This window comes from Crocodylus siamensis, chromosome 6 (assembly GCF_052110815.1).
Source record: "Crocodylus siamensis isolate JL-2025a chromosome 6, ASM5211081v1, whole genome shotgun sequence".
NCBI classification, from domain to species: Eukaryota; Metazoa; Chordata; order Crocodylia; family Crocodylidae; genus Crocodylus; species Crocodylus siamensis.
Genome location: NC_143400.1, coordinates 134,340 through 156,805, shown reverse-complemented (window position 1 = coordinate 156,805; position 22,466 = coordinate 134,340). Strand labels below are relative to the sequence as shown.

At 64.4% G+C, this 22,466-nt stretch overlaps 2 protein-coding genes across 5 annotated transcripts; both read right to left on the bottom strand.

Annotated features, from left to right (window-relative positions):
• Positions 1-359: 359 nt before the first annotated feature.
• On the bottom strand, positions 360-14,288 carry CLASRP (CLK4 associating serine/arginine rich protein). Of its 4 annotated transcripts, XM_090056118.1 has the most exons (21): positions 13,808-14,288; positions 13,403-13,516; positions 12,980-13,077; positions 12,240-12,341; positions 10,613-10,692; positions 10,173-10,257; positions 9,323-9,468; positions 8,718-8,814; positions 8,110-8,188; positions 7,736-7,809; positions 7,036-7,077; positions 6,611-6,832; positions 5,079-5,339; positions 4,719-4,898; positions 4,588-4,627; positions 2,694-2,754; positions 2,544-2,602; positions 2,076-2,122; positions 1,910-1,992; positions 1,550-1,574; positions 360-1,192 (listed from the first exon to the last, which is right to left on the bottom strand). In XM_090056118.1, exons 2-21 carry the CDS (start codon positions 13,499-13,501, stop codon positions 1,126-1,128), a joined length of 1,947 nt encoding a protein of 648 aa, XP_089912244.1. In that variant the 5' UTR covers positions 13,502-13,516; positions 13,808-14,288; the 3' UTR covers positions 360-1,125. The 4 variants fall into 4 exon arrangements, 1 of the variants encoding a protein (XP_089912244.1); XR_016443355.1 differs by lacking the exon at positions 13,808-14,288 and having other exon boundaries at positions 1,160-1,192; positions 2,548-2,602; positions 13,403-13,797; XR_016443356.1 differs by lacking the exons at positions 360-1,192; positions 1,550-1,574; positions 13,808-14,288 and having other exon boundaries at positions 1,959-1,992; positions 4,584-4,627; positions 13,403-13,797.
• A 144-nt stretch (positions 14,289-14,432) lies between these two features.
• On the bottom strand, positions 14,433-21,622 carry RELB (RELB proto-oncogene, NF-kB subunit). The gene is made up of 12 exons (XM_090056125.1): positions 21,082-21,622; positions 20,959-21,012; positions 20,680-20,688; positions 19,044-19,546; positions 18,493-18,650; positions 17,583-17,674; positions 17,036-17,167; positions 16,608-16,712; positions 16,010-16,225; positions 15,765-15,833; positions 15,504-15,581; positions 14,433-15,344 (listed from the first exon to the last, which is right to left on the bottom strand). The coding sequence occupies exons 1-12, from the start codon at positions 21,236-21,238 to the stop codon at positions 15,010-15,012; spliced, it is 1,908 nt and encodes a 635-aa protein (XP_089912251.1). The 5' UTR covers positions 21,239-21,622; the 3' UTR covers positions 14,433-15,009.
• Between the last annotated feature and the right edge of the window lie 844 nt (positions 21,623-22,466).

Below are 22,466 nucleotides of genomic sequence, written 5' to 3'. Positions count from 1 at the left end.
ATTATTAAACAGTCCCTTGCCATCCTCTTCACCCTACAGGCCACAGACTTATTCCCACAGCTCTTAGCCCCAAGTACGTAGTAGAAAGGATCAACTTCCTTACATCCCAGGTTGGTCCTTGCTTGTGTTTTATGGTTGCTTTCACATCTCCCATTAGCTGCCCCAGGACCACACCTCACTTCTGCCAGCAACAGGCACATTTTCTCTCTCTTCATCATTTCTGCCCCCTTTCCCAGAGAGGTACATGTTCCTCCTGGGCCTGGGTGACAGCACCCCTAGGGCCCCCTACCTCCCCAGGGCCCCCTAGTCATGCACCACTCCTCTGGGCCCCTGGAGAAACAAGCCAGACTCGCACCATGTTTCCACTTCCTCCCATTTATTCTGCACTTTGCAGCACAACCCAGGCCTCTCCCTCTTCTTGGCAGAGAGCATAGGAGAGCCAGGCTAGGGCCAAGGCCTGTGCTGCCCTTTCAGGTCACCCAGGACCACTGGTACTGTGCTGTGGGGGGGGGGGGGGGGAAGAGGGGAAGGGGCCAGGACCAGCACGTCTGGGGCCTAAGGAAGATCCAGAGTGGAGTGAACAGGCTCCGTCCCCTCAGCTGGAGCTCAGCGGGCACTAGGAGCAAGGCACCCAGTTATAGGCTACCATCCAGTCCAGGGGCCTGCACGGACCTTGACAGAGGCACAGGGCCAATAGGGCCAACGGCCTGAGGCTGAGAGCACAGACCAGGAAGCCTAGATTCTCACAGCAGCTCTATGTCCCAGGGCACAGCCAGGCCTGTGCAGAGGAAGGGGGTATGGGCTGGAGGGCAGCCAGGCTCACTGCCAGGAACAAGTGCAGGGCACAGCAAGGTGGAGGGAAGGCAGAACAGGCCTTGCCCCTCGGGTTGGGCAGCTCAGCTGGGGCACATAGCCCTTGGCTTTTCGGAGCTGCTTGCTTCTAGCCCCGTGGAACACCACAGGGTAGAAGCAAAGACCCTCTCGCCCACACCTGGAGGCCAAGGAGCTGCAGCTGCTGCCCATGCAGGCTCAGGCTGCTCACGGGACAGGAGGGTTCTGCTTCATTGAGGAATGGCATCTAGGAAGCAGGACGGTGACGCAGAGCTCCACCCAGCAGGACTGATGCTAGTGGCGGTAATGCGGACTGCGGGAACACGAGCGGGACCGGGACCGAGATCGAGACCGGGACCGCCTGTGGAGGAGGAAGAAGGGGAGGTTGGTGTAGTGGAAGACAGGTAAAAGCCAGGGGTCAGGCTGCGAGGAACATAGGAGCCCCAGGGGCCATGCACCCCCATGGGGCTCCCTGCGATGCATCCCATGGATGCAAAGCTCGCCTTGCCCCCCCTCTCCCCCCCGCTTTAGCAAGGAGCCAGGGGGGATGGGTGGTCTGGCCTATGCCACCAACTCCCAGCTCCAGAGTGGGGCAGAGCTCTGTGGGAGAAGATGCCTGGACCATTGCTGCATCCCAGGCCCAGCAAGGAGCAGCCCCTACCCCCCCAGGCCTGGTGCTGCCCAGGGGAAAGGAGGGGGGGCAAAAGACTGAACGTACCTCCTGGAGGAGCTGTATTCCCGACCTGCAAGGCAAAGGGCGTGGGTTACGAGGCAGAATGGGGGCCGGATGGGAGCCGACGAGGCAGCAGGCACTGCAGGGCAGCTGCATTGGAGGCTCAAAGGCGCCAGCCGGGCCCTTGAGGGTGGTGGCCAGGACTGTGTCTGGCCTGCAGAGCGGGAGCTGCACCTGGGCCAAGGTGGGCTAAGCAAAATACACCCCCCTTCTGGAGACCAGCACCCTCCCGGGAGCGCTGCAGCCAGGCAGGAGGGAACAGGCAGGGCCCAGGGGAGATGCCACAACATCCCTGCACGGCCCAGACCAGGGACAGGGACCAAGCCAAGTCCCCCCAGTACTCACTGTATCTTGGGGAGGGGGAGCGGCTCTGCCGGCTGTACTGCCTCTCCCATTCCTCCCGCTCCTTCTCCCGCCGCTCTCTCTCCCTGTGGGGAAACAATTAGCATCAGGTGGGCGCCTCTGCAGCCCCCACCCCACAAGGTCCCCAGGAAAGGAAGGGATGAGTTACTTCATCCGTATCTTCCGCGCCATGGCACGCAGCTCATCCTCTCGCTCCTGAAAAAAAGACCCATGCACCAGTCAGGCCCCAACCTTTGTCTGCCTACAGAGACAGCCCCTCCCCAGGGCACAGACCTCTTGCACTCCCTGCACTCTGGGTGCTGTCAGTCTGGAGACCCCCCCCCCCCCCCCCCTTCCCCAGAGCTCTGCAGCCTGGAGTCCGTGGCAGTCAGCTTCATCTGTGGCAAAATGGATCCGGATCAAACCTCCTGCCCAGGCAGGACACAGCCCACAGTGCGCAACAGCACTGTCAGAGGGTGCCAAGAAGGGGCAAGACAGTCCAAGCTGAGCACACGCTCCTGAGCTCCCCTTCCACACCCAACCCAGAGCAGCGAGCTAGTGACTGGGGAAACAGGCCCCACAGAGGCCAATGGCTCCCTGGGGGTGCTCCACAGCCTGAGCAGGCACTGGTCCGTACCTGCCTTTCATGCTCCTGCTGTAGCATCTTCTCCTGCGCTGCCTTCTTGTCAGCTTTAACTAGAGTGGGGAGAGAGCAAGAGCAGGGGTGAGGCAGGTGCAATGGGACAGATGAGGGAGGGGGTGAAGGGAGGACGATTACTCTGCTTACACTGCCTGTTAAGCGCCTTCTGCATACGGAGTTTCAGCTTCTCCTGGGGGGTCAGCTTGGGCTGCAAGGAAGCAAACGCGGAGGCCTTCAGGGCTGGGCTGGGCAGCACACACCAGACTCACCCGGCTGGGCAGTGCCCAGGATCCTCTTGGCAGCATCCCACACACCCAGCAGCCTCCTTGCTGTGGGGAACTTGCCCTTGCTCCCATGGGGGGGGGGCAGGGGGGATGGAGCCTGCCCTGCTGGAGTGCTCGCCCTGGCAGCTGCCATCAGCCCCCAGGAGGACAGGCCCAGCCCTCCATCTCCCTGAACCCTGGTGTCCAAGTCCTGGTCATTCCAGACACCATCCATCCGGGCTGGGAGTCAGCTCATGGGATGGGGCCAGCCCTGCCTACCGAGGGGGCCAGGTCATGAGCCCTGCTTCCTGCACTCAACCACAGCCGTGGGGCTGAGCGGGCACAGCCTGTGCACAGCTGGGGCTCAGGCGGTGGCCAAACTGGATGAAACAGGGCTCAGTCTGCACTCCCGGGGTCTCCCACCCGTGCATGCTGGCAAGCAGAGAAGGGCTGAGGGAGCCCAGGGAGGGGGCAAAAGAGACCCCAGCTGGCTGTGCTGGGCACTGTGCTCTGCTGCACCACTGCAGCTTCAGCCCCTCCTCGAGTGCTGCGGCTTGGCCTGCTCGGCTCGCCCAGCTACCAGTGAGGGGTGAAGTCTGCAAGGGGAGCAGAGCCTGGCACAGGCAGCACATGGCCAACAGCTGCTGTGTGGGGCAGCTCAGCCTCTGGCCCCAGCCCCGTGCCCACTCCACACTTCTTCCACCACTCAGACTCAGCATAGCCCAGCGGGGAGGCCAATCCAGATCCTCCCTCATGAAGGGCAGGGATTTGGCCCCTGGGAATGAAGGAGCAGAAGTGCGAAGACGCGAGGGTGGGAACTGATATTTCAGGGTGTGAAGGAGCCCAGCCCTTCAAGCAATGCTTCGAGCTGCTAGAGCATTTGGGAAGGCCCTCCGCCCCCACTGAACATTACCAAGCCTGGGCCATAAGCCTGACAAAGCCCAGCCTCCCCACCCATTAGAAAGGATGGCCCCAGGACCACGTAAGCGTAGCCTGTATCTGTGGCCGGCGGGGAGTCCCTGCCAGTCAGGGCTGAGCCATTTAGTAGTAAACAGCCCTCGTGCTCCAGGGGACCTGCCACCTGCCAGGGCCTTGAAATGCTCCGGCAGGAGCAGGGCACCCGGCAAGGCTGGGTTCAAGCCTGGCTGCTCTCTGCGATGGAGCCTAGCAGGCAGCTGAGCCCTGGCCCCATCTCACCCCCTTGGCAGCTCGGGGCAGCTCCTTGCTGCCCAAGGCAGGGCCTGGGAGAAGCAGTGCCCGGGGGCACTCAGGTCCACATTCCCCTTAACCCACGCCCCAGAGGCTGCAGGTCCCCGAGCAGGGCAGCTCCACCACCAGGGAGCAGCTGGTGGGTGGAGGCTGAGGTGTCAGACACAGACAGATAAAACGACTGAGCTGGTTTTCAGGCTAGGTAGACCCCTCCCAGCCACATGCAGCAGAGCCCTGCAGACAGTTCTGCGGGTGCCCCCGAAGGAAGCCCCCACCCCAGCGGCTGCTCAGAGCTGGGAGGAGGGGGGGGCCTATCTCCAGGCTCCTGCCTCCCCTCAGCAGTCACCCGACAGCCCAGCCTGGGACTGTCCCTGCCGGCCACCAGCACGGCCTGCTCCAAGCAGCCCCGCTACTGCCTGGGCTCAGCCCCCAGGTGCTGGAGCAGAGCCTGTGGCTCTGCGATTCTCTGGCCCGGGGCTGCCCGCTGGGCCACACCCTGCACCTCCTCGCTCCCCGCATCTGTTCGGCAGTGATGTGAGTTAAACAGGTGAGATTAAATTCTTACTGACTTTGGCAGCTCCTGTCTCTTTACCGGCAGCAGCGTCGGCCCTGGAGGGGAACAAGGACCTTGGTCAGCAGTCATGACATGGATCACAACCCCCCTTACCTGCCAGGGCCTTGCAGCCCCCCCACCACTTACTTTTTCAGCTTCTCCCCCACAGCTGGCGACGCTGCGGGCCGCAGCGGTTTTTCTCGTGGTGGAGACACCGACTTGCTGCGACTGCGCGAGTCACTGGGACTATGGCTGCTGCGGCTGCTGCTCCAGTGCCTGCCCATCCGGCTGCCCCGGCGATAGCGCTCCCCAGACCGGGAATGGCTCCTGCGGGCATGATGGGTTCAGCCTTACAGGATTCAGCTCCTGCCCCATGCCAGTGGGGACAGGCAGTGCCATCCAATCTGGGGTCCTCCCCAAACCCAGGGCAGTGCCATAGTTTTGCTTCCCTGCCTTGGTGGAGGGGCCCCTTGCTGCAACCTGCACCCCGTCACCCCACGGTGCTACCTGGACCGACGCCGGGAACTGTAGCGGCGTCCCCGGTCAGGGGAGTAGGACCGGGAGCGGCGGCGGCTGTCCCGCGAGCCCCCTCCAGAGTAACGCCGGCTGCGGCTGTGGCTGCGGCTGCGGGACCGCGAATAGCGCCGGCTGTGGGACCGGCCATAGCGGCTGGAGCGGTAGTGGCTCCCACGGCGTGAGCGGGAGCTGGAGCGCGAACTGGAGGAGGAGGTCGAGGATGGAGAGGATGAGGATGAGGATGAGCGCCTCCTGCAGGAGACAGAACACAGTGCGGGGTCAGCTCGGGCAGGTGGGTGACCTGGGGTCCTTCCTGCAGTGCACAGCAAGAGCCAGAGACTTGAACCAGCCTGGAAGGAGAAAGAAGTTAGCAAACATGTGGCACCAGTCACCCAGAGCCCTGTCCTGTCCACCTCCAGCTGGGAAGCGTACTCTGCGTCAGCCCTGCCTGCAGGCTCTTTGGGACTAGAAATCACGTCCGGCTGAACCGTGGCCCCAGGGATGCAGCACAGCTCCCCCCTACACCCACTCCCTGTGCTCAGAGCCATGAGGATTCAGGCTGCAGGGGCTTGGATTCTCTTGGGGAGCACGTGACACCACACCTCAGCCCCATGCGCTGCTCCATGCACCCCCGAGAGACCCCCCCACCCAGTTCACTCGCAAACCATATATGGAAGGCTGGAGACTGCCACTGCTCCCTGCCCTATTGGAAGGAAGCAGGCCTTGGGCCTCTGGCTGGCTAGGAGAGGATGTGGGTCTGGCTCCAGCCACATTCCCTCCAGTAAACTCCAACAGGGAAGCATCAAATTCAAGATCACAGCCCACACAAGGGAAGACCCAGGGAGAGCAAGTCTGGGTGGCCTCTCAGGGTCTGCGCTTTGCCTCCACCCAGCAAGTCAGGCCTGCAGGACCCCCACCAAGGACCAGAGCTGTCACCTCCCCATGCTGTGGCCCTGGGCCACAGGCATGCACAGGACGAGGGGCGCTGAAAAAGGACTCTTGGCCCCAGCTGTGCGGCAGCAGATGGGGCATCAGGTAGGGCGGCAAGGGCAGCCCCCAAGAGCTCCTGGCTCCTCCCTCAGGGCTGGGTGGAGAGGGGAAGGGCAGGGAGCGCAGGGCTGGAGGGAGGAGGGACAAGTGGAGGAGAGGATCCCTTTCCAGCTGCCAGATCTCATGTGGCATGAGAGCTCACCCTCCCAATGGGGCACAGCCCCTCTTTGCAGCTCCAGGACAGGCTGCTTCCCTGCTCCCCCACAATGTCCAATCTAGGACTGGGCCCAGCTTTCCAAGGGCCTCAGCTTCTTGCCTTGCTCAGGATCCTGGAGAGCCCCGCACTGGGCCCCCAGCACAGGCCTGGCCAGGCTGTGGCAGAGCAGACAGCAAGAGGGCAGCTGGAAAGGACTGAATGCCAAGAGCTCCCTGGGCCAGTGCCTGAGGGGGCAGGTGGTCTCGGCGATGGGCTGCGGCCCCGCTGGGTCTCGGTTAAGGTTGGGGGAAGCACACTGGGCGGGCGAGTTACCGACCGGGAGGAGGCGCTATGACCTGCCGCAGCGCCACCCGGCTGCGCTTGGCTGGCACGCTGTCTGCCGGGGGCGGCTGCCTTCCCGGGGGCACCACCGGCTTGCGCAGACGCCGCCTCCTCGTCGCTGCCCCCGAAGCTGGTGATGAATGTGATCTTTTCCTCCTGGCCCGGGGAGGGCGAGCGGGACCGGGAGCGGGACTCCGAGCTGGATTCCGAGGGTGACCTACAGGGAAAGGAAGGATCGAGGGTCTATTCGCTGTGGGGGTGGAACTCCAAGATGCCCCCGACTGACTGTATGTCGTGCAGATGCAGCTGCGCCCTGCCTAGGCTACATCCCAAAGGAACCCCAGTGGGGCCCCTTGGCACTGCCCTGCACCCTCCTGCCTGGGGAGCAGGAAATCACTCCTACCACCCGCCACCACTCACCGCTTGTAGGGGTCATAGGTGGGGCTGTCCCTCCGCGCATAGCTGCAAAGAGAAAGCACATCAGGGAACCTGTGGCACAGTGTCAGGCTGAAGGCCTCCCCTCAGAGGGAGGCTAAATGAGGGAGCATGTTCCTACCCTCCCTCTCCGTGGGAAAGTCCTCTCCCTTCGGCTTCCACATACACAGACCTGGACCCTCACAGCCCCTGCCTAAGTGCTGGCATCCCAGCCAAAGAATAAAGAGCAGAACTAAGAGAACAGCGAGGTACCAGGCTCCCAGACAAGACCAGAGGAAAAGGGGGAGCATCTCTGGGGCTCAGAGCAGACTCTACCCTGGGGGGACCCCTTTACCACACGCACTGGAAAAGATGCACGTGAGGGAGCGGGAGCTTCGAAAGCAAATGCGACACCTACCTATAAAACAGGCCCTGGCTCAGCTGAGCCCTTGGCCGCAGGATGCTTCCTGGGGCACAGAACACACCCCTGCCCAGGCCCCTGTGGCCAAGCTGCCCTGGCAGTCCACGTGACCAGAGCCAGTGGCATGAAGTAACCGTGTGCAGAACAAGGAGGCCCCTGGTTTGGGGCATGGAGGTGGCTGCCCCAGTGTTGCACAAGGGCTGCCCCAGGCAGTGCCAGGCCGTGGCTGCTCTCCAACAAGCCCAGGGCTGTTGCTAGGAGAGTGTTTCACCTTTACAGCCTCACCTGGGAGGGCTGATCTTCCTTCCCTTTAACCGCTTCTCTCGGAACTCCCTCCTCTGGCGGCGAGAACGACGGCCCTGGAAGGGAACAGCTCAGAGCTGAGCTGCCAGAAGGGAAAGGCTGCCAAGCCCTGTGCTCAGCCAGCAGGCAGAAGTCCATCTGCTCCAGCTCAGCACAGGCAAGCTGGGCGGGGGGGGGGGAGGCAGCCTGGCTACCCCAAACAGGTCTGCCCAAGCCCCCTTTCCACCGCACTGCTCACACTCCTGAGCAGGACCCCTCAGAGAGCTCTGGGACTCTGCAGACAACAGCATCTCTGGGCATGGGACATGCAGGGCTGGGGCTGTGGCCCACCCGAGACACCCCTAGCGCTCCCATACCGAGTACATAGCCTTCTCCTCCTCCAGGGCCTTGGCATGTTTGATGGCTTCTGCCTCCTCTTTGTCCTTGCGCAGCATCCTGCCAGGAATGGAGAGATGTTAAACAGGGCCAGTGACTGTAGAGTCTCCCCTGAGCGGTTCCGGCTGGGCTGGCTGATTCCTTGACCCAGGTCTGGAGACCAAATGCCTCCAACTCCCTGGCCCTGGACACTGTCTCCAGGCACCTGGCTTCTCAACAGGAGAATCCTGCTCTTGGTGGATCTCCCACCAGGGTCAAGCACTGGGTGCTGCCAGGACAAACAGTGCTCCAACCCAGCGCAGCCCCTACAGCAGCAGTGGGGTTTTGGCTGCATTCCAAATAGCTGGGGTAACACCAACCTCTCTATGCCAGGAAGGCCATGCTCCTTCCCCCCTCCCCCAAGAGATGGCACTTCCTATGTGAGGGGTACCTGCTAACCCAGCAAGACTGGCCAGTGGTACCATCCTCCCACCAACCCCAGCCTGTCCAGCCCTGAGCATCTGAACTCCCACAGGGCAGCAGTGACTTTACACCAGCCAGCACTGCTGGGGGCCAAGGAGAGGCCGACCGCCCTTCCCACTGGCCCTACCTGACGAAGTCCCCCTCAGCCATGCCATACGTGGTTGCCTGCTTGTTCAGGTCAGCCACCTGCTCTTGATTCAACTCGTCCACATCCACTTCCACATCTGCAAGCAGAGCATGGGGTCAGCACACGGTCACAGGCCCCACAAGAGGGCTGCCAGGCCATGCCATGCCAAGGGCAAAGGCATGTTGCCTGAAGGCTGCTGGCCATGCAGCAGGGGTTCGTCTCTGGCACTGAGCAGGTGACATGACACATAGGAGCCAGGAGCAGAGGTGAGCCCCCCTCCCTGAAACAGAGCAGCTTCAGCCACCAGGGCTGGGTGGAGCAACTGCAACAGGGCCCATGACTACTCCACTCCAGGGAAAGACAAGTCACAGGCAGAACTGAGACACTCCCCCGCCCACAAACTCCAATTAAAAGAGTAGGCCAGAGGCTCCCAGGGGCAGGCATACAAAGACAGTGTCCTGCAAGACAGCGCTCCCCCAGGCCTCCTCACATGCAACACAGGTGTCAGGAGCAACAGGAGCCAGGCCCAGCAGCTGGATGCCCACAGGCACAGAAGAAGCCTCCCCTGGCTAAATAGAACCCCAGGTAGGGCTGTTGAGCCGCACCAATGTCAGGGATGACCTCGTCTTCGTCTGTGTTGCTGTCCTCCTCCGAGTCCTCCTCATCCCCCCGCTTCTCCAGGGAGTTCTCTAGCTCAGCCACTGTGCTGTCCTCGTATGTGTAGCCAATAGAAGCCTTCTTCTCTGCCAGCCTGCAGAGACGCTGCCTGTTACCACGCGGAGCTGGGGCACAGCCAGCTGGTGCCGGGCACCCCCTTTTCTAGCTGCTCCATGCCTGCCATGATTGGGCGGCTGGAGGCCGGGGCTACCCCTGTCCTCCAAGAACTGGCAATGAACCCCTGTGCCACTCGCCACTGCCAAATCAGCAGAGAACTGTTCCAGAAGAACAGAGACGCCTCCTCCTCCCCCTCCAGCCTCAGCACAGCCCTGCTGATCCCAACCCATGTCCATGCTAGGACAGACCATCACAGCCACAGGGAAGCCCAGGGCTGGCCTGTCATGGAATTTTCCTCCCCTTCTCCACCCCTTGGTGTATCCCCATCCTGTGAGGCAGAGATTCCTTCCACTCATGCCCAACAAGGGCCTCCAAGAGCTGCCAGTGCTTGAGCAAGCACAGCTGTCACAGCCATAGGAGCATCCCAGGGCACAGAAAAACGGAGTCTTTAGGGAGGAAGCCAGGACAGGTCCAGCCTGGCCGGTGAGGGGATGGACCGCTCAGTGGTACTACTCCCTGGGGAAATTGCTTCTCCCTGAAGCAACAGATGTATTTCCAGTCTCAGAGCAGAAGCCTGACTGAGGTGGCCACACATGACCTGAGGGGCTCCCTTGGGGAACCCTCCGACAGAGCAGCCTGGCATCGTACCCAGGGCCTCCTCTGTCCCCAGCTCACACTCACTTCTTTTTCTCGTCTTCGTTGGGCTTCTGGAGTCCGCCGTAGAGTTCATCGATGTAGATCTGGTACAAGCACTGTTCCTCTGAGACTGAGGCACACACAGACAAGCACAGAAGTTACAGGCTGGCAGCCACGTGAAGGCCAGGGGAGGCCTGCAGGCTGCACCAGAGCTGGCCAGCAGGGAACAGGGGAGTCCTATAGAGGCAGCCCAGGGAGGTGCAGATGAACGCTGCTGTCCCCAGCTGGCACAGGAAACACACTCATCCCCTCAGCAGCCATCCAGCACAACCCTCCCTATCCCAGTCAAGGCCTGGAGCTGGGTGGGCCACAGAGACACTCACTCCTTCCCCATAGAGGGTCCAGGGCTCCGTCAGGAACCTCATCCCGCTGCTACCAGCTGCTGCTCTCCCTTGGGCTCAGAGACCTCCCTACCCTCCACTTACTGCCAGCGAAGTCGTTCTGCACCAGGCCACGGTAGCGTTCGTAGTTACATTTCCTCTCATCCGACTCCTGCTCGGGGGAGCTGGGGAGAGAACGCGCATGCTGGCACCAGGGGCCCCCAGCTGCACACAGGCTACTTCTGCAGCCACCAGCCCATACCCAGAGGGAGTCTGATGTCCCGGGCACTCTGGGACGCTGGAGCAGAAAGCAACCAAGGTGCTATCCATGGACATGACCATTCAGACACCTGTGGGCTGTCCCAGGCAGCTCTTACTCAATCCTACTGGGAACTCCAAGGCATGGGACCAGATCACCCTCAAGGGTCCTTCCAAATCACTGACTCCATGACTGTTTCCCAACAAGACCGAAGCTGTTGAAACCAACGCCTCACATACCCTGCCCCACCCCACCAGGCCTGAGGCATCACTGGGGCCCTGCAGGCTGGGCTGGACCTCTTCCAGATGCCAGGGAGCAGGCTCAGCTCCTGTTTGGCTCAAAAATCGCTCAACACTGTGACTGGGGGCCCTGGCTGGTGGAATTCCCTTATTAAAGCCTGTGGTGCTTGACCTCCAGCCCCTGGGCCAAATCCTGCCCCCAGGGCCGTGTTGCCCAGTGCACAGTGCTCCTTACAGATTTGGAGACTGAGGCAGGGAAGCAGTGGCAGCATTAACTGCTGCTCCTCTGTTGCCTAATTTCTGAAGCTTTGCAGGTGATGTTGGCAGTTCAGTGAGGCTGGCACCTGGGACCACTGCATAGAACAGCCCCCATGCCTCATCCAGCCTGGGCACAAGGGGACCAGAAGTTTAACCCCCACTGATTAAAGCAGTTCCTGGTCCCCTGTTGGTTTGGTACAGCTGGGAGAATGTCCATGGGAGGAAAAACAGTGCGCAAAGAGAAAGATGACTGGCCCCTTACCGAGCAAGCGCACCTTGCAGACTGACCCACAAGCCCAGCTCTGCCATGGGGTTGAGGGAAGTGTGGGGATGACAAGTGCACAGGGTGGGAGAAGAGGGGCAGCATGGAGCTGGCAAACCCACACCTGCAGGATTACGCTGCACTGCCCCGGATGCCCAACCCCTTGTGCCAGATTCAGAGCAGCTGCTCCAAGAGAAGGAAACCCCCTGAGCACAAGGGAGCCTCCTCTGTCCAGTCGGCTTCTGCAGACTTCGCACATGGGTGGCTCTAAGGGCTCCAGAGCCAGGGGAGCAGAGAACCTCAGTCCTCTCACCCCACAGGAGCACAACTCCCTGTGTGGCAAGGCACCGTGTCTGGGAACACCCCAAGATGCCTTTGGGGAGAATGTACCAGGGACTCCTGCCCAGTCCAAGTCAGGTTGGAGGAGGGGCAGGGGGGAAACCAGGGGACTGCAAAGATCTCTACCCAACTGCATACTGCAAACACAAGCACATGTGGGAGGGGGCAGCCAGGCCACCTAGGCCCCAAGCAAGTCTGCTGTAAGAACTCTTAGGAATTCTTCTTTCCCACAACACAGAGGTTGCCCTAAGGGAGCCAGCCCCGCACCACAGGGACACAAAGAACAGGGAACTCTGAAGCCTCATTGCCTCACGCAGGTGGTAACACAGCCGCTGGTCCCCACAGGCTGGGGGGAAGGGCAAGGAGGGGGCTTACATTGGGTTCAGCAGTGGGGGGGTGTACATGGGGATGTAATCCAGGTGAGCACGCACATCAAATCGGTCGATCATGTTGTTTGTGTCCCCCTGCCAAGGCATCCTGCAGGAAGAGAAAAAGAGTCAAGGTGGTTAGGACCTACAGCAGGCACAAGGGGCTAGGACACTACTTCTGCAGCTCCAGGGATACCAGCAGTGCTCCCAGTCCTTGGGCACCTGGGAGGAGGTTTCAGGAGCTGCCTGTGGGACACAGCACACAATGGAGCCCCACGTGCTCCTTGCCAGGGTCCACAGCTGAGCTCCTCCTGCCCAGAGCCTCGCCTTTCCTCCCCATACAACAAGCCACCAGAACACAAGGGCTCTCTCTCGTCACTGCCCAGCTGGAAGATGAGACGTGGACTGGTTTCGTAGGGCTGCAGGAGGAGAAGCCTGCAGCATGTGAGGTCCCCGCTCCTCACGCAGGGAATGGCCCAGATTTGATTCTATTTTTAAACTAAGCTGCGAGGAGGGAAAGTGTCCCCTATACCAGCAGGCCCCTGCACGCTGCTTCGAGCCACAAAACATCATGAAGGGAAAGGACCTAGAGCCAGGCAGCTGCACAAGGGAAGGCAGGGGGTGAGGGGAAGCTGCTGGACACGCTCTGCTTCTGGGGGGAAAAACCAGGCAGCACAGGCTCCGAGACAGCTCCACCCGGTGCGGGACCTGCCAGCGCTGTGCTGGCCATGGGGCAAAGCTACTCACATGTTGACAGGACTCTCCGCTGCCAAAGCAACCGCAGAATCCAAGTGCACCTTGCAGGCCCGGCCGTGAACTTGCAGGAACTGTGCTGGGTCCTTTTTCTGCAAGAGACACGCGGGTGTCACTCATCCTGCCCAGGGGGCGCCTCCAGGCGTGGGCCTGAAAAGCCTGGCAACGCTGCAGCTGGTCAGAGGATCTTGCCAGGTTGCCGCGGGCCCTCCTGCAGCACCCAGGGACCAGCCTGGCCACATCAGCACGGAGCTGCTCCAAACACCCAGGAACACATGCGGCACCGCGAGCACCCGCCTTTGGCTGAAGCAGGACACTTTGGCCCAGGGCTTCGCGCCAGAGGGAGGCAGCCCCAGACTAACCCCAAGATGCCTCCCCCCAGCCTGGTGCGTGCAGGGGACAGTGGGAGATGCTCACGATCTTCTCGTAGTACTCGCGCCGCCGCTCCGCACGCTTCTTGTAGTCCACCATCATCCCGCGCAGCTTGCGCTCGTGCTTCCGCGCCTCGTGCCACATCCTGCCAGTCCCGAGCTGCCGAAACACGCGGCCGCGGGCAATGAGTGCTCCGCCCGGGGACTCGGGGCCAGGCCGGGGCGATCTATGCGGGCAGCACCAGGGCCCCGCGGGCTGCAGGCAGCTCCGGGTGGGGGCGGGGGCGGTCACGGAGGGCCCCTAGGCCTCAGTGGAGGGCGTCGCCCCACCCCCGTAAGGGGCCGGACCCAAGCAGCGGGGCGGGGCCGGGGGGAGCCGGGGCAGGAAGCAGCGGCCCGACGCCCCCCGCCGGGCAGCAGCCCCGTACCCGCGGCGCCATTAATCACTCACCAGAAACCACCACGGTCAATGACCCGGAAGCGGAAGCGCGGGCACGCTGGCAAGGACCGAGGCGCGGCGCTGCCTCCCGATAGGCTGGAGCTTGTCACGCGGCGGCTGCCCGCTCAGCCAGTCCCCGGCCGCTCCAGGGGCGCCATAGCGGGGTCTGCGCGCCAGGAGGCGCCAAGCGAGGGCCACGGCCCGACTTGGGGGACCAGCCCGCCCCGCCCCTTCGTGGGGGAAGCGCCGTGACCGCCAAGGCGGCTTCCCGGGGGCAGGGGGCAGGGGGTGGCCCCTTCCTGGCCCGCCGGGGTCGTGTTCCTGGTGGGGAGATCTCGGCTTTCTGGGGAGACTCCTCTCCAGCTGGCTCCTGCAGCCGTGGGGCGAGCCTCGGGGGGCCCGGGCCCCCACGCAGGAGCCGGCCGAGCCCCGGGTGGGCCCAGCCGCCCACGGCTCTGGAGCTGACTTGGCTGTTGCGGCTCGGGACGCAAAGCACTGTCCTTAAACGCCAGCCCTGGCCCCGCTCCCGCTGGGGCGGACACGGGGCCCGAAGTGCAGGGCCCGCCCCCCCGCCCCCCCGTGCCTGCCGTGGCCCCCAGTCGGGGCTGCCTGGACCATTCAGCCGGCAACATGGACAAGCAGTTGCAGGAGTTTTATTCTTGCCCATCACAGCGCCCTGGGGCGGGAGGGAGAGGAGGGGTCTGCAGTGTCTTCCTCTTGCAGATCAGGAAACAAGGCACAAGGTGAAGTCCGACCGGGAGCAGGCTTTGGGGGTGGCCCCTCCTGGCACCTGGCTACTCTGGGCCTGCCGCAGGCTCCCTGCACGACCTATCCGGGACCAGCCCCTGCTGTGGGGGTGTTGCAGACGGCCTTTCGCCCGTAGAGAGGGGCTCCTGCACAGCCCCATAAATATAGTGCAAAGCATGAACCCGGTGGGAGCCGCCGGCCCCAGGTCCCGTGCCCCACTGCTGCACCCAGTCGGCGCTGCAGCCTGAGGCTGGGCTCCAACCAAAGGGCTGGGGCTGCCGGGACGGGGCCTTCACCCACCGCTGGCTGGGCGGGGGACGGCTGGGGTGTCACTCCCTCCCCTTCCCAGAGCTGAGCTCCCCTGCCCCACCGCAGCCCCCGCGGGGAGAACTTTCCCTTCCCTGCTCCGATGCCCAGACCATTCCCAGTCCATCCGCAGCCAGGCCAGAGCTGGGGCTCATCCACCCTCATGCGTCCCCCAGCTGCAGCTCCAGCTCCGCCCGCTCACAGGCCTCCTTGAACTGGCTGGGGAACATGTTGCTTCCCACAAGCCTGGCTGTGTCCCCTGCAGGGACCTCCCCGGGTACCAGAAATGGGGCCACGCTGCTGGCCAGGGGGCTGTACATGTCCGGCGGGAACTCGGGGTCCGGGCAGGCGGGCAAGTCTGTGACGGCGCAGGAGGGCAGGAGCACGTCCCGCAGGCTAGGGCAGCTGTAGTGGGGATAGTCCTGGGGCAGGCAGTACTCGAAGGCCTCGGGCATCGGCATGGGCTCCTCGGGGGCCAGGAGGGAGAACGCGTCCTCTGCAGCCAGAGCACAAAGACCCAGTCAGGCCGTGCCCCAGAGCAGAGCGGGACCGCGCAGCCGTGTCGCCGCAGAGGAGAGGGGTCCGGTGCCTGGCACAGCTGGCCAGGGGCTCCGGGCAGGCCCCACAGGGGCACCGCGTCCAATCCCAGACTGACCTGTGGCCTGGGGCGTGACGAAGTGGTCCATGTAGGCTGGCTTCTGCCTCCGCCTCTTGGCTTCGATCCCATGAGGGTCTAAAGGAGAGGGAAGAGGAAGCCTCAGAGCCCCTGGCCCCACGTGGGCAGGGAGCACCGCTCTGCAGAGGGAACCAGGTGGTGCAATGCCTCCACAGGGAGAGGAAAGCTGAGGGGACCCTGCTGGGTGCAGGGGAGGGTCCCAGCCTTCACCAGGCAGCCCAGAGCCCCAGTGGCACCCACCAGATCCAGACAGCTCCTCCAGCACGTCAGGCATCCCCCGCTTCCGCTTCACATTCACCCCATAGGCATCTGCGGAGAAGACGGAGCCGAGCAGGGTGTCAGCCAGACCCAGCCTGTCCCCCTGCCCACGTGCAGGAGGCTGCTACCTGCAGGGACTGCATGCTAACACCCTTGCACAGGGGCTCTGTGCCCCTCTCCCACTCTCAGGGCCGTGGCTGGGGTGCCGATCCCAGGCCGGGGGTTACCGTGGTCCTTGGGCAGGTAGGTGAAGGGGAAGGGCTCGCTGCAGACATTGTCAGTCAGGCGCTGCAGGAAGACAGCCACCTCCACAGGCTCAGGGATGTCCAGGTGCTGGTATGGGGGCGTCTTGAAGACGATGGCGACCTGACGGTGCACATCGGCCTGCGAGAAGTCAGCCTTGGCCTCCCAGGTATCCTTCTGGAAGATGACGGCGATGTCCTCTGCAGGGGGCGTGGGGTAAGAGGGCAACAGGGCCAGGCTGGGCAGGGGCACATAGAGCTCTGCGCCCCTCCCAGCAGATGTGGCTGGTCCGGCGCCCCCCAGGAACGGGTCCAGGCCCGGGCACCAGATACAGGCAGCTCAGACACCTCCTGTCTCTTCCCTGGTCCCAGCTGTAGCTGGGGCTCTGCAGTCCCCAACAACCTCACAGGCAGCTGGGGGACCCCCTTTTGCTCCCCAGACCCCACCACCCTCCTACCCCCAGCTCCAGGCCCCCTCAATTGATGGGCTCCCACCCCTCCTTTGTGCTGCAGCGGGAGCTGTCCCCTCCGCCAGGACCACCCACCCCCAGGCAGCGAGGCTGAGCTGTAGTCCCCCACTTACCTTTCTGGACCTTATCGCAGAGCAGGTACATCTCCTCCCCGCCCGCGCAGGGCCCGCACTCCTTGTTCATGCGGCAGATGCGCAGCTCGGATGTGTTGGTGGACTCTGTGTGCACCAACACAGGCTCAAGCAGAGGCAGCAGCCCGGCATGGGAGCCTGGCCTGAGGGAGCTGCCCCAGCTACACCAGGGCAGGTCTGTCCAAAGCCCGTGGCGAACCACGATCCCCCAGGTTGTGCTCCAGTGCGTGGGAGCACCTGTCTGCCATGAGCAGTGTGGGGGCCAGGACACACAGGAAAGCAGCTGCAAGCCAGGCGAGCAGATACTGCCTGCGCGTGGGACCCACACAACAAGCCGAGGCACCAGGCAGGCCACGGCCACAGCCCTCGGCCTGCCCAGCTGCCCTCCGGCCCCCACCCTGGCCACTTACTCTTGTCAAAGATGGGCTCAGAGAGCACAGGGCTGAGGTGCCGCGTCTGCCCGCTGGTGTCGCGATAGGAAGCCTGGAAGCAGATCCGCACCACATTCATGTCCACCTCCTGGTGATTCTTCAAGGAGCCAGCTATGGTGGGGAGATGCAGTGAGTGGGTTTGCTGAGTGAGGGCCCCCAGCCCAGGGTCTCCCCCCAACCTGGATGGCCCCACCGTGACTGCCCCTGCCCCCCTTCCAGCGGAGGGGAGGCCGTGGGGCCCTCCGGAGCCAGGGGACCTCCTCCCCTGCAAAGGAAAAAGCAATTCCGGACCAGGAGATTGAGACTGTCCAGCCCTGTGGTCCCAATCCGGACAGCTGCAAGCCCTGAGCTACGACCCAGCTGTGCCACCCACCCGCTCCACATCCTATCTCCAGAACCGGGTGCCCCAACACCCCCTGCAAATCCAGGGTGGGGCCAAGGCAGCAGAGGAGCTCTGGGATGCAGGGCAGGAAGGGGTCCTGGGCTGGGCTGCAGGTGCGTTCCCCATCCTCCACAGGTCACCCACCTTTGAAGGGGTCGATGCCCAGCTGCAGCTTCTTCTCGATGGCCCCCTCGATCTCCTTCTTCTTCACGCACTGGATGCCAAGATTGCTGAAGCTGCCAGGGCCAAGAGGGCATGGGCTGGAGGCTGGCTGAGCTCCGTCGTGCCGTTGAGATGCCCTCCTCCCCTGCCCTCAGCCCCGGAGGGGGCACCAGTGCATGGGGTGCTGCTACATGGCACCCAAGGGCCCATGCCAGCCCCAGCCCCGGCCCCTCTGGTCCAGCCACTGCTGAGCATGGTCCCCCTGGGGCTCCTCCTCGGAGCCCTCTGCCTCCTTCAGAGCTCTCCCAGGCCCGAGAGACATGGGGATGCCCAGTCCCCACCTTCTGCCTGGCCCCAGCTCCATGTCCTACAGCCATGGTAGGGCCACAGAGCCCCTTCACCTTCCCCACACGGCAGCCAGGTGAGAGGCCAGGTGGGAGGACACCCCCAGGCCCCCCGACCCTGTACCCATGGCTCTGCCCTGCCTGGACAGGCCTCTGCCTCCGCATGGGCCCCCTGGTTTGGTGTGTGCCCCTGGGCCGCAACCTAGGAGGGGCTGCTCTCCTCCCAGGGCCAGGACCGCGAACCGCCTCACTCTCCCACCCCAGCCCCTGGCAGCAGCAGCTCCTGGGAGGTGCTTGGCCCCAGCCAGCGGGACGGAGGCCAGGGGCACCGCAGCTCCGGCTCCTTCAGCAGACGGGCGCTGGGGTGCCAGGGGCTCCGATCTAGCCCAAGGGCAGGGAACAGCGAGGGAGAAGCCACAGCACTGGGGAATTGCTGTCAGGGCACGACTGTCCAAGGGCCCCAGATATTGAGCCTAGGCCCCCCACCCAGCACCAGGCCATGTGGAGGAGTCTTCGCATCCTAACCCCCAGGGCCGCGCGGCTGGTACCTGTGCTTGGGGTTGGTCTGGGGCTTGAGGGTGACCTCGCAGAGCCCATTGCTGCAGTCCTTGCCCACGAGGCCATGGGGGTGGATACGAAACGGCCAGTCCTTCCACACCAGACAGGCCGTCACCTTCACCTCTGGGATCTTCTGGCAGTTCAGCAGCTGGGGAGACACCAGAGGCTCACTGCAGGCGGTATGGGGTGGGGGTGTCTGGTACAGGGATAACAGGGAGAGAAACCAGGCCGACACCCTGGACAGGGGGCTCCCAGCCCCTCTCCCAGGGCAGGTCGGGTCCCCTGCAGCCAGGCCAGGCCAGGCCAAACAGCTCCAGCAGGGAGTCCAGTTCTCGTTGCACAAGAAAATGGAGCGCAGGGTCTGGAGGTGCCCCCACATTTGCCCCTGGCTGGGGGAGATGCGATGGTGCCTGGGTCCAGGGTCCTACCCCATCTTGGGGGGTGGGATGGGAGGAGGGGTAACCCAGGCATCCCTGTCTGGCTCTCCAGCAGGAGCTATTGGGCGGCAGGGGGTGAGAGCAGTGCCCTGCCCTCTCCTCACCTCGATGGCTGGCAGGGTCTTGCTGGCCTCGGTGCTGCTCTCGCCCAGGATGCTGCCGGCCGACCGGCCCTCACATTCATAGCGGAAGCGCATGCCCCGCTGCTTCGGCTGCTCTGTGATCACCAGCTTGGGCGGCTCCAGCATGTCCTCCAGCTGCTCCTTGGCCGTGGGCATGGACCAGTGATGTGGGGTGGGCACAGCGGTGGATGGGAGCGGCGTCCCCCGCGGCACCAGCCTCGGCGACAGCGTCAGGTTGCCCAGGCTCTGGGTGAGCTGGGGGTCCCGGGAGACAGGTGCCAGCAGGGGGGAGTCTCCAAAGGGCCCCAGAGCCCCTGGAAGCAAGCCGGACCCCAGAGGCTGTGGGTGGCGCGGCGATCCCGTGGGCACCATGGGGCTCGAGCCCCGGGGCACCAACTTGGCCGGGCCCTTGGGCACAGGCCTGGGCAGGAAGGACGGGGCGTCCGGCTGGAATCCATCCTCCTTCATCAGCTCCTCAATGATCTCTGTGGTGGGGGGGCACCATCAGGGCACAGCTGCAGAGGCTTGCCCGGGAGCAGCCAGGGGTTGGCACGAGTCACAGGTGGCATCGGGATATGGTGGCAGGAGCCCTCTGCCAGCCACAGCCATGCACAGGGCTGCCCACCCTGGCCTCTGAGCCCTGCCCTGCACGCACGGCCACAGTGCCCGCCTTCCTCCTGGCACGTGCCTGCTGCCAGGTACCAGGTGTGGGCAAAGCTGCCAGCCTGAGCTCCAGTGCCGCCCAGCGCCTGCAGCAGGGGAGCTGACCCAGGGACTCAGAGCCCCTGCCCCTCCCCACTCCTCCCCCTGCCAAGGCCGGGCACTATTCCCGCTGCACTGGGACCTCCAGCTGGCCTGGGCAGGGTGTGGGTGCTACAGACACCCCCGTGTGCAGGGTGCCAGGCACATGGGGAAGCCGAATCTCGGGGGGGGGGATCTTCCAGCACGGCTGCTGCAGCATGGGCATGCCCAGGGCACTGCTAGAGGTTGCCCTGGGCCCCACGCAACACTTCCCAGCAGGACGCTCCTGCCCTAGCGTAGACAAAGCCCTGTGGCAGCAGTCAGTAACCGCACGCCAGGGTCGCTGGCCCGAACTGCAGGTGAGGGCATACCCAGCCCAGGGGACCCAGGCTGAGCCGGACCAGGCTTCTGCTGCCAGGTGGATGTGGAAGGAGAAGGGGCAGAGGCTGGGCACAGCCTCGCTTCCCGGAGCGCCCAGCACAGGGTGCTGCCAGCACCTGCGGCAGCCAGAGAATGGCCTTTGCCCCGACACTTGGTGTCTGCCTAGGGCAGGGCTCCTCTGCCCCAGCCCAGCTCCCGCATCACGGTTCCAAGACGACAGGCCCGAAGGCAGAGGTGAAGCCGCACCGGGGGAGTCGCTCCTGCCCAGACCCCGGGCCCCTGCCGGGCCGGCAAGCTTCTCCGGTCTCCGTGGCCCTGCAGCAGCTGGCAGCACCTACGGGTCCCCTGGCCTGGGCTCTGGGAAGGCGGCGCGGGGGCTGGACCCCCCTGTCCCCATCACGCCAGCCAGCGGGTCCCAGCGGCTGCGACCGCCCCGGCAAGCCTGGGGCTGCACGTACCTGCTCCCGCCGCACCCCTGTGCCCAGAGGTCACTCACCTAAATCCTCTGCAGAAGAGAAAGGAGAGGCTGGCTCTAGTTCGGCGCAGGCGGCTGCTCTCCCTCCCCCTACCCAGGAGCCCAGCACCCGCCAGGACCCAGGGCTGGCACCAAGCTGCCCCCGCTCTGGGAGAGCTCCCGGCGGCGCAGGAAGCCCCCAGGATCCCTCCGCTGCGGGGGCCGGGGGGTGCCCCCGCCCCGGGCGCCGCCTGCCTCAGCCTCCCCTGCTGTGAAAGGGGGCCGCGCGGCGCGAAGCAGAGACCCCGGCCCGGCCCTCACCGTCCGCGTGCGACGCCTGCGCCATGGCCGGGCCGCGGTCCGGGGCGGCGGCTCCTGCGGAGACACGAGGCCCGTTAGCCCGCGCCAGCCCGCGCCCGCCGCCCAGCGGCCCCCGCGCCTCACCTGGCGGCAGAGGCCCCCGGTCCCGCCGCTGCTGCCGCCCACGGGGCTGCCGCATCGCTCCCGCGCCGCGCCGGGCCGGGCCGCGCCGCGCCGCGCCGGGCCGGGGCAGCGCGGAGGCGGCGGCGCTGGAAATCCCCGGCTCCGCCGCAGCTGCCATTGGCTGCGCCCCGCGCTGAGCTCATCGCCCGGCGGGGAAAGCCCCGCGCCCGGGGGGGCCGGAGGCTCCGGGCTGGAGCTCCTGAACGCCGGGGCCGGGGCGCGTACAGGCTGCGCCCTGGACCGACCCCAGGGCTGGAGGGCCTTGGGGCAGCTGCGCGGGTCCCTTGCCAGCGCAGCAAGACGGACCCAGTGCGGGAGACATCTCCCCAGGGCCGTGTCAGCAGCGCTGGGACCGCCTGGCAGCCCCCGCAGTGCCTGGGGCAGCAGACACCAGACGTGCGGCAGCAAGGGCAGCCTCACGCCCGCTGCAGCCCACGATACCCGTCCATCACGCGCAGGTGCTGGTGCAGGGGCAGGCCGTTCTCGCCTCGAGCTGGCACAGCGGAGAGCAGCGCTGGGCTGCCCCTGGCTCCGGTGCTGGGATCCCCTGCGGGGGTGAAGCCATTCTCAACCCCTGAGGCTCTGGGCTCTCAGTTCCCCTGTGCCTTGGGAAGAGGTGAGAACAGCACAGGACTAGAAGGCACAGCTGGTGCCTCAGCCCCAGGTGAAGCCAGAAGGGCCTGGGGATGAGGGCGGGTGGGCAGACGGGGAGCGGGTGCCACGAGGCAGTGCCCCAGCCTGAGTCAGCACGTGGAGTCCAGGGGACCTGGAAATATTGACTGGTAACCAGCCAAGGAGCCCCAGCCTCCACTTTCCCTGGCGTGGGAGAGGCGCACACAGGTTTTGCAGCAGAGAGCACGTGCCGCTCTCCAGGGAGGCTCAGAGAGGCTCTGAGAAGCATGGCCTGCCTCCTTCCCACCGGCAACCCGCTCTCCCCACCCAGCCCACGGAGTGGGGACCAACTTCCAGACTGGCTCGCCAGGCACAGGTGACCAGAAAATCAACTCCTAATGAGGAAGCTGGATCTGACACCCCCTTGGTGCAACCAGCTGCAGAGCCTTGCACCAGGCCCCTGCATCAGAGACCTTGTGTAATGCGCATGTCTGGAGGGCGGGCAAATGAATCCATTCCTTAATCTAATCCAAGTGCCAATTCAGTTCTGCATTTCACTGAGCAAAGCTCAGTAACTGTCTGCAAAGATCCATGGGCCACCCGACAGCCTTCCCCCCAGACCCATAGACCTGGGAGTCTAGATATTCCCCATATCCAGGTAGGCAAGTTACAGGCAAGTCCCGAGCCAGGAGGCCTGGGGATCGGATGCCCCCCGTCATGCTTGATCATAGCAG